The sequence below is a fragment of the Trichogramma pretiosum genome, unplaced genomic scaffold, assembly GCF_000599845.2.
Source record: "Trichogramma pretiosum strain Unisexual culture from Peru unplaced genomic scaffold, Tpre_2.0 scaffold78, whole genome shotgun sequence".
Taxonomy (NCBI): domain Eukaryota; kingdom Metazoa; phylum Arthropoda; class Insecta; order Hymenoptera; family Trichogrammatidae; genus Trichogramma; species Trichogramma pretiosum.
In genome coordinates this window covers 200193-211302 of record NW_019641605.1, presented here as the reverse complement: position 1 = coordinate 211302, position 11110 = coordinate 200193, and the positions used below count along the sequence as shown (strand labels likewise).

The window sequence follows — 11110 nt, the reverse complement described above, 5'->3', positions numbered from 1 at the left end:
CATGCCACTTACTCTCGCTCCGACCGTTGAGCTGTACGCTTCTGGAAGCAATAAACGTCTCTCTGCCTCTTAACCTCTACTCGTGTCTGTGTGTCTCTCTCTCTCTCTCTCTCTACCCTTTACCTTCACGCGGGTACGAAGCTACCCCTTCTGATCAGCAATTAATCGTCGACCTGGCGACGACTAACGCTTCACATTTTATAATAAATTACATGTGGATGATACAGATCCGATAAAAATTAGCGAGTGGTAGCTATGAAATTACTGACATCAATCAGAACTTGAAAAAAATCTTGCAGAGAAATAATATTTCATTCCTGCCGAGGGCTGATATGAACACATCAAGAAGTATTCTTTATTGCAATAAAAATATAGATTTTCCCCCAAAAAGCTCTATTGCTCATATGTTGGGCTTCAAACCTCAGATGCTCGAGGTATATATTCAGCATATATATCTGTCTCATCAATTAGTATTACTCATGTCGACTCGTTGGATAGTTTTTGTCAAACTAATCTCTTCTATAAAAAAAAATAAATAAATTATGGAAATTCACACATAGTATAATTTTTATCCTCCTCTTTGATGTGGTTATTGAAATATTGTTCAATATTGGAACAGTTTACTTGTTAGACATTTTTATTTTACAATCAAATAATAACTTAGAGTCAATCGATTATTTTACTTTAATTTTATTTTTTCTAAAAACATCTCAAGGATTTTCAATAAATATTGCAGCAAAATACTCAACTAAATATTTAGCTTTTAATGTCAATAATTGATATTCGTTCTAGTCATTATTCCAATTTGAGTTCCTGAAGCTGAAACATAAAATGAGATATACGACGTGTTATCATTTTTCATTCATTTATGATATGAATATAATATTAATGGATAATGTCAATTTATTTACTTTGAGTCATTTCCCCAACTAATGCTTGTCTCAAAAGATACTAATAAATTCTGATTCATTTTTTATAACAAAAATTAATAGAAAGCACTTGTTTTATTGTAAGGAAGATTTCATGAATATCAGATCTGATTACTATACCTTGATAGTGTTGCAAGAGGGGCATGTATGTTGTACTAATGCTGACTCAATCTCATCATCTTTTAATAACCTACATTTTTTCCGTCGGTACAAATCCCAAATATAGTCCCTAACCTTTGCCCATTTTGAAAGAGGTTATTTTCACATTTAAAAAGAATTCTCCAAAAAGTCTGAATAAATTTACAAGTGGTTTTTGACTAATTTAAAAACTTTTTTGATCTTCGTAGTTTTTTTTGTTTAAGATTTTTTTTAAATAGAAAATCACAAAGATTAAAAACGGGACCTCGGTTGAAAAATTTGCTTAAATTTCTAATTTTATTATCTTCGTTGATTCCGTGTGGATTCCACGAAGTAACAGATTCTACGTTGTAAGAGTATAGATCATTTTGCTAAAAAACTTTCGTTCACATTTGGTTATGCTTTGAACACCTCCAGGTTTCCCTTGGCCCAAAGGTCTTCGGGCCTGGAGAAATGTGAGACAGTGGGAGGGGATACAAGTCTCTCCTGCTGGGAGCCGGACAACTCATCTTCGGACAAATCATCTTTGGACAATTCAACTCGGACAATTCATCCTGGCGACTATTCATCTTCATCACTTTTTGCACTTTATTTCATTTTTGCATGTATGTATATATGTGTAGTCGTGTTTGCAGCTCGCCCCACTCATTAATTGTATTATTAACCCATTAACGACCAAACTGCTTGATTTTTTCCGCAGCTATTTTTTTTGTGGTTTGAGGCCTCTAAAAAGTTTCGTATGGACCTATTTCGATGTAAAATTTAATGTCCTTTCAGAAACTGAGCTCAAAATTTCGATTATTTGCGTAATAAAAAAGTTATGGCTACTTACACGAAAAAAAACGTAAAATTTTTTGCAAAAAATCAGGTTTTTGATTTTTTTTCACCATGTTACCGTTAGAGAATCACGATATAAATATTATCAGGGGTGATCACAACTATCAAGGTATCTCAGAAAATTTTTGTGGAATTTTTGAACTCTTTTTAAAACTTTGGTTTTGTGCACTTTTTCTCTAAATTCAGTAGTTTTCGAGTAAAAATGAGTTATGCTTTATGTGAATATAAGTTATTTTTTGTTTGAAGTAGTGGTTAGAAAATTCCATAAAAATTCCCTGAGATACTTTAACAGTCGTGATCACCCCTGATCATATTTATATCGTGATTCCCTAACGGTAACATGGTGAAAAAAAATCAACAACTTGATTTTTTGCAAAAAATTTTACGTTTTTTTTCGTATAAGTAGCTATAACTTTTTTATCACCCAAAGAATCGAAATTTTGAGCTCAGTCTCTGAAAGGGCATTAAATTTTACATCGAAATAGGTTCATACGAAACTTTTTAAAGGCCTCAAACTACAAAAAAAATCGCTGCGAAAACCAATAAAAAAATCAAGCAGTTTGGTCGTTAATGGGTTAATCTGCTCCGTCTATGCGTATACAATTGTTGACTCGCTATTGTACGCGATCAGTTTCGTATCGTGTGTCGATCTGTGTGTACAGTTTTGTGTACTGTGTCAATATGGTGTTGAAATTTGTGACTAGTCAGCGAAATAAGCAGCTACTGCTGCACAATAATTATTTATATAATATGCAATCATGCTCGGACGCCAAAGTTATATGGCGTTGTATTGCATATACCCGTTCCGTCAAGTGCATGTGTAGAGTACATACCAGTACTGCCGATAAACATGGTGTAATTTTGTAGGAGAGTGATTTTGATCCTACTCACATAGTTGAAGTCACTGAAATAAATGCACTCAGAGTGAAGGAGAAAATTAAGAAGGACGCGCTAAAGTCTTCAGACAATCCATCAACTATTATCGATAAACGTGCTCATAACATTCATGCTTCTACCTCTTATCTCCTGCCGAATCCGAAGTCTATGTGACGTACGATTCAGCGTGAACGTGTCAAAGTTTTAAATGCCCCAGCTTTACCTACAAGTGCTATTGACTTGAGTGTGTCCGATATGTTTACTAACCCTATACGCGGTGATACATTTTTGCTGGATGATTACGTCGCTGATGATATTAACATTTACCACGGCTGCTAATTTGAAAATCTTACGCCATTGCGATATATGGCAAGGTGATGGCACTTTTGTCGTTGTTCCTGTCATTTTTGATCAGTTATATACCATACATGGCCGATACAAAGATCACTTGATACCGCTCGTTTATGTACTAAGCACTCATCGCACTACCACTGTATATAAACATGTATTACAGGCATTGCTTAATTTGTGCAGAAGATTACAGCCGACTAGAATGATCATCGATTTTGAACAGTCCTACATTAGTGCATTTAGTGACGTTTTCCCTGAAGCTACCATACACGGGTGTTACTTTCATTTTGCCCAATGCATTTGGAGACACGTTCAGAAATGTAACTTACAGATTAAATATCAAAGTGATTAAGAATTTGCCCTGCAAATTAGACATTTAATTGCTCTTGGCTTTGTACCTACTGCTGATGTTCCATTTGCATATGCTAAATTAGTCAAGACCTCTAACTTCAAAAAAAAACGCCTCTGAACTCAAAAAGTTTCTGACTTATTTTGAAAAATCATGGATTGGTTATACCAATGGACGCACTAAGAAATTACTTCTGTATCCTCCAACGCTTTGGAATAATTACGACATAGTCCTGACCGACAATAATCGGACAATTGACGGTGTTGAGGCATGTCACCGTGGATTTAGCCACAAGATGCACAAGAGTCACGAGACGATTTGGAAATTTCTCAAATGCATACAAGTCGAGCGGGGCATGCAGGAAAATGTGATAAGTGATATTCAGTGTGGCAAGATTGTGCGTAAGCGAAAACGTCGTTCAGTAGAATTTGATGAACATTTAATAACTATTGTATCTTCGTATCTTAAAAAGAATGTTTTAGAGTATTTACGTTCCATCGCTGTTTGCGTCTTTTTTCTATCGTTTAAGCGATCTGGTTAAATCTTTCATTGTTATTTTTGTTTTATCGTAATATTGATTCTATTTGTTACAATGTTTTTACGCGTTAGGTATTGCGTCTTAAGGGGACACATACACCTTAAACTCGAAAATTTTTTTATTGCTTTATTGAGTAGGATTTTTCCGTCCCTTTCCATTGCTCTTTTCGAAATTCCAAAATTTAGATTTTGCCCTGAGATACAGCTGTTTCCGTGAACCCTTTTCCTATACTTTACGTGTTAAACTTTTTCTTCTTTTGCGTTTTCTGGCGAATAGTGTTTTTGGTCATCTATCGTAACTTTCAGTGGGTACGGATTGAGCTTCAGCACTAGGGTCGCGTACACTTCTTCAGAACATCAATGGTTACGGTCACTACCTCGGATGAGACGATCGAACCAATAGGTCGCTCTCATACAGTACTTTTACGACTTAAATTTCGGTAAATACGAAAAATGGAAAAAAATGTGTGCTTAACTGTTCAAGCAGAGCGATCTGCCCATTCGATCGTCTCATCCGAGGTAGTGACCGTAACCATTGATGTTCTGAAGAAGTGTACGCGACCCTAGTGCTGAAGCTCAATCCGTACCCACTGAAAGTTACGATAGATGACCAAAAACACTACTCGCCAGAAAACGCAAAAGAAGAAAAAATTTAACACGTAAAGTATAGGAAAAGGGTTCACGGAAACAGCTGTATCTCAGGGCAAAATCTAAATTTTGGAATTTCGAAAAAAGCAATGGAAAGGGACGGAAAAATCCTACTCAATAAAGCAATAAAAAATTTTTCGAGTTTAAGGTGTATGTGTCCCCTTAATAAATCGTTGTTTTCTGTCCCATTAAATACGACTTTACTTTTTTTCACGGTCATTGTACAATTTTTTTTTTTCCAGGATGAAATGTCGCGACGGCAAAATGTCGTAAGATGATTTGTCCAAAAGATGATTTGTCGAAGTTGAGTTGTAGAGTTGAGTTGTCCAAAAGATTTGAAGTCGGTAACCCTGCTCATGGTCTATGCCGCCTGCAGAACTCCGCAAATGAAAAGAAGAAAAAAAAAACTTAAGATTACGCTCATTTATCTCAGATATCTTTTATTTACTTTGATTGTTAATACTAGCGTGTTCAAAACATAACCAAAAAATATACGCAAGTCCTTACATAAATGATCCATGTAGATTTCACATAGAATCTATGTACTTTTCAGATAGCATTTTCTACGCAGAATCTACGTGGAATTGACGTGGATGATCCATATGAATATTCACTAAATTTTTAAAGGTGAGATAAAAAAATATCATAGAGTATTTGATTTTTCAGATACTCCAACAGACATCAAAGATAAGTCAACGTATCCAATCAATATATTAGGGTCAAAATAATACTTTTTTACAAAACCATGCGCACGTATGTCACCGATCTTGACGCGCTTTTGGTATGTTATAGTACATGGTAAAAAGGTCCCAAAAAAAAATTTTTAGACCCCTTCCCCCCTTCTACCCCCCACTTTCGTACCGAACTTATAGTCGAAAAATGTTTTTGTTGTTGTTCATTGCAATTTTGTGAAGCTGTTAGAGACAGCTAAAATTATTTTTGTTTTACTTTGTAAATATAATTTTTCCAGCCAAACTGTCCCGTTGTGATTTGGCTTCAATGAACTGTTAATCTAATCTCTGGCACTAAACTTTCTAATTTTTTACTTGTATGACTAAGATATTTATCATTATCGTCCTGAACTATTCATTAGCCATAATGTCTTTATTACTTTAAGGTGATGCCTAGGCCACAATTTTTACCGACCGAGCTCAGAAAATGTATATTTTCGTAACTTTTTTTCCAGGCTGATTTTCGTAAAAAGGCTCTGTGGAGCCCTCCGTATTGTTGCTGTGAACAACTGTACCAAATTTCAGCCAATTTCATCGGGTAGTTTTCCTGGAAAACAGGATCGAAATTTTTGACTATTGTTTGCAGGATAAAAAACTTTGATCCTGTTTTCCGGGAAAACTATCCGTTGAAGTTGACTGAAATTTGTCGTCGTTGTTCGCAGCAACAATACGGAAGGCTCCACAGAGCCGTTTTTCCAAAATCAGCTTGGAAAAAAAGTTACGAAAATATACATTTTTTGTGCTCGGTCGGTAAAAATTGTGGCCAAGGCATCACCTTAAATGACTGACAACAGACCAAATACCTTATGTTGAAAATTGCTCAACTTTTTTGGACATTGCTTTCCGCAACTCATCTTCAGGAGCTATTGAATAGGAGCATTTAAACGATGATTTTCCATACTCATTCATAATACTAAATAACTTTAATTATTGTGCACCGAACAAAAATTGGAAATAACATTTTAGTAAATTGACAGTAATTGCTGTAAATTCGGACACAGTGTGTTCTAGTACACCAAATAACGATGATATGGGCAAGGGTCTCAGTAGCTCAGATGGTAGAGCACTCGCAGGTTAAAGGCGAGGTGTCGTCGGTTCGACTCCGACCTAGGTCCATATTTTTCGTTCGGCGTACAATAATTAAAGTTATTTAGTATTATGAATGAATATGGAAAATCATCGTTTAGATGATCCTATTCAATAGCTCCTGAAGATAACTCGCGGAAAGCAATGTCCAAAAAAGTTGAGCATTTTTCAACATAAAGTATTTGATCTATTGTCAGTCATTTAAAGTAATAAAATTATATTTAATACACAGACGTTAAATAAGAGGAAAAAATAATAAATTTCTATTTTGATATTTTAATTCTTGTGCTTTATAAAAGTACAAAAGCCTAAATTTTTTCATGTGACATTCAAAATTAAGATATAACGAAAACGCATGAGAATTCACCTCTTTTTTTTCATCGATTTCTTGTTCATCGTCAGATCCATGCAAAGAATTGGCTGGAGTAGTATGTCGAGAAGATGATGGCGAAGATGGCTCACTTATCGGCTTCGGATACTTGAAATGTTTGACTTTTCCTTTCGATAACTCCATTTCTAGTTCAGGAAAAACTTGTATCATAGCTTTATTGCGAGCTTGCTGGTAGTACTGAAATTACAATTTATAATTTTGTTTTTATTTGCTATGAAAATGAAGTATCGAAAAGTTAATTCGTTTATTGCATTTTTAAGTTGTTTATACTTTTATGAATCATTTCCAAAAATTTGGTATTGAAATTCAACAGTGAATTCTAGATCCCCTCAGCCGATCCTAACCAAATTTCACTCACTACTTTATTATTTTATATAACAAAAAACATTTAAAAACATATAAAATTATTTGCCGAAGAAAAATAATTATTCATAATTGAGTGATTGATATTGTGTGCAAAATTCGATTAAAAATGACCAAGTTAATCTGGAAATTAACTGGCCCCTGCAGGTGAGCTTTGGTGATGGCCAACGAAAATTTATAAAATTTAACTTTTTCTCAAGGCTTAAAATCATAAGTACCATACTAGACGAATAAATTTCATTTTTACAAAGGCAGTACATACTTAAAAAAAAAGGACTCAATGAATATGAAAAAAAAGTTTGATAAAATTTTTCTGTCCATAAAATCGCCAAACAAGTTACATGTAACAATTTAATGAAGGTGCCAAGAAAAAAAATTGTTTCAAATATTTCTGCTCCCAATCGTTTTCATCACTACTTGAGGATAAAAATAAAACGTATTCCTGGCTTTGGTCAATATGCAACTTACTTTAGAAAAAAACTCTGTCGCATGTCACAGAAGTAATCACAATACTAAAGAATTTTTTAAACAAATGAGTCAGAAAGGACTCACACTGACTTTAATATATAATTAAGTTGCATGTTTCAAAGTCTTCTACAGGCTGATTCAAATTATTATTAACATTGTATAATTATTTAATATGGTAACATGGTATGATTGACTTCCTTCTGTAATTTTTTTTTTGGTTGACTGACTTGACTTTATTTTTGTAATTTTGTAAACCCGAATCCATTGTTGGTTTCTCTAGGTTGACTCATTTTCATGATCATTTGAAGGTCAAATAAAGGAAAAGTGGTAAAAAATATTAAAAAGAAGTGATGGATCTAGTATCCCTTCTGGTACTAGAGTCAAGCAAAGTGGGTACGCAGAAATAAAGGTAGCACGGCAGCTGAGCTGAATTACCTCCCCAAGGTAGGTTGTCCATCGCAGTTGGCACCTGGTGGCCAATGTTGAAAGCTCAATGAAGTGACTATATTTTGAATTTGAATATCGCGAGTCATCATTAATTCATCATCGTGTTATAAATTGCCCAGATTTCTTATTTTTCAGAGAATAAAGTAATTTCGCTGAATTGCACTGACTTTTGCGGAGTTCATGACAAATTAAGATTTCCTCGCCCAAAATCGAAAGGTGAGTTACTTGGGCCAACAGCTCGGCCCTCCTCGGAGAGGTCAGCGTGAGTACGAGAGGTCCCGATAATAAATTCTTGTCGACGGCATTTGAGCTGGGTCTTACCCGATAAGGCCGATTTACCCGTCGCGCTTAGTTTGAGTATAGTGGGATAAAGAGGGGTGAGACTGTAGGTAGATGACCTGTCAAGTTGTCAGGGACGATCAGACCTCGGCTTACGAGCTACGTTCTTAAGTACGGCCGGGACAGATAGTGTCGTAACCACGACGATGAAGTTCGTCAATCGGTGGATTTGGGTAATTCAGCGCAAGTGTGTGCTTGTTTTCAGTTGAATAACTGCAAGTCAGTTTGGTTACTGCACAGCTAATTCAAGTGTCGGCAACTGAAAGCCAGACTTCCTAACCATCTAACTCTAGGAGATATGTCGGCAAGCCGAAAATCGGAAATTCGGAAAGATGAAAATCTCCTGACCAAGCTATCACGAAGTTGTGCGGTGAACTGGAGTATACATCCCCGACCAAGTCTCGCTCACCAGACAGAACAACTCACCTTAGCAAGTTAATTTGATCCCAGGAAACGAATGATCAATGACAGAGCACACTAGCGTATATGTCAGTGGCTTGATTTTCTATTTTGCAAGAACGGTGACACCTCGAGTAGGCACCACCTGACGATGAAGAAATTTAGCAAAGGTAGCTCTAGTCTAAACGATATTTAAGCAAAATCTGTGTAAGCCAGCTAAGGCTTTTGATAGCTGTCAGCACAGCAATTTCTCGCGTAATGCACGTACACAAATATCCAAGTCGAAAGGAAAGTACCGTCTATTTCCCCTTCAAATTGCCCTATGCACGTGTATGAGACTTACGTTTTAACTGTCTCTCTCTCTCTCTCTCTCTCTCTCTCTCTCTCGCTCTTATAGCTCGGCCTCTTTCTCTCTGTAGTGTAGAACGGTCGTGTGTCGGATCGCTCCCGGTGTTTGGTGCTCGTGTGCTGGTTAATTGTGTTTTAAATTTTTTCGGACTTCGCCTGGGTGTGCGATTGGTCTGCATTGACGTTTTTGACATAGCTCGACGCATGCTACTTTGCTCGTCGTGGCTGAAAAAGCCCATTTACGATGGCTGTATCGTCAATTTTAAAATTTTGGACTTACAGTTCGACGGACGGCTGACCCCGAGGTGGGGGAAAACAGCAAATCACCTGCCGTCGAATAAATTTTCTATAGGACCACCTTACCTGGTCGAGTACTCCCAGAGGGGATATTGGGCCCGTCGTCAGTGCGAGCTTACTGAAGACTCGCCTACTCACGGTAGACCTTCTGCAACTGGTGCTGAAATCCGCGAAAAAGAACGGTCGCGAAATAACTAGGCTATGATGTCGATTAAATGTGATGCTTTATTTAATTCAAGGCCCAATTGGCCGAAAAACCACTTCAAATTGCCCAACGGGCGATAACTTACAATGATACGCGACGAGGCACAAGTTCGACTTAACTTTACTTCCGACTTTGCCCACCAGGGGCACGCTCGGCGTTCGCGTCTGTCGTATCTCGTGATACGAGCCTAATCAGCCGAGTTAATATGGCCACTGCACGCGCGATCTATGTGACGATATCGAGTGCACGTGTACCGACGCGACGTGGTACTCGCACGTTGATCTCGACGATGCGTTTCGTACTTGGCCGCGGGCGATCCGCCCTGATGCGACCGGCCCGGATGTCGACGTACACACACGCACACCAATACTCGGCTTGCTGTGTATCGCCGCTGCGATACTCGTCAGCCAAGCTCGCACACCCACAATCACACGCCCGCGACCCCGCAGTCGCGTCGACCAATAACTCGCAAATACTCTTAAGAACTAGCCCCAAATCTTCGGCGCCTCGACGTAGGATCGGCTCCGTTTCTCAGCTGACTCTCGGCTCTCGTCCGGGCGTCGGTGGGCACGTGCGGCGACGATGTACGCTCTTACGCCCACGTCTGGGCGGTGATGTCCAATCTGGTCTGCACGTGTGCAGTCACTGGCAAAGGCCCAACTGGGCGAAACTTACACTGGTGCACTGGCTTGCACAGGCCTGGTTGGGCGGAACTTGCCTTACCGGCGAACTTCCACACGAGCACACACACGACAATTAGCCCTCCTGGGCGATCTCACACACGTATGTTTGCGTCGGCTTTCTATATCTGCCGTCTCCTACGAGCACAACACGCGGTGACTTTTGACTTTCTTACTTTCCCACTTCATCGGCAATAACCTCGAAACTCTGCGCGTTCAATGGCTGCCGTGTGTAACTCACGTGTCTCGACGTCTTGCTTACTCGAGCTATTCTGCCACGATCTATTGCGCGCCGGCACGTCTGCTCACGCGCAGCTGTCTGTCTCTCTCGCACGCGCACGCTGCCGCACGTGCCGAAGCGTCGTTGCCTGCTGCTGCCACTGCTGCTGTTCTTGTCGACCTGCAAGTCGCGAAAAACCTACACGCACACACACAAGCTCGCTCAAGATATGCGAAAATTCGCGGCGCGACGCTTACGTGCCTTGTGCCCCGTCACAGCGGATTGAATACACTAGGGGGTTTTTGGGATCGCTGAAAACCTGGAGTTTTATGGGAATATTTTAGATATCTCGTCGAAACTCGTTACTTGGGAGTTTTCAAGGTCTCTGAAAATGAATATCACAGTGAAAATGGTTTTCAAAGTATCTGGTGCCATGCCATAAATTTTGTTTTCAAAAAAATTTTCAAAAAT

At 38.4% G+C, this 11110-nt stretch overlaps 1 protein-coding gene across 3 annotated transcripts in view; it reads right to left on the bottom strand.

The window, feature by feature from the left end:
- Positions 1 to 772: 772 nt before the first annotated feature.
- The window catches only part of LOC106657935 (glycogen [starch] synthase), a 58534-nt gene continuing 48196 nt past the window's right edge, over positions 773 to 11110 (bottom strand). For all 3 annotated transcript variants that reach the window (XM_023458367.1, XM_023458369.1, XM_023458368.1), the window contains exons 11-12: positions 6850 to 7050; positions 773 to 819 (exon numbers count right to left, since the gene is read on the bottom strand). In XM_023458367.1, coding sequence (XP_023314135.1) covers positions 796 to 819; positions 6850 to 7050 — 225 coding nt within the window. In that variant the 3' untranslated portion in view covers positions 773 to 795. The remainder of the gene's footprint in view (positions 820 to 6849; positions 7051 to 11110) is intronic.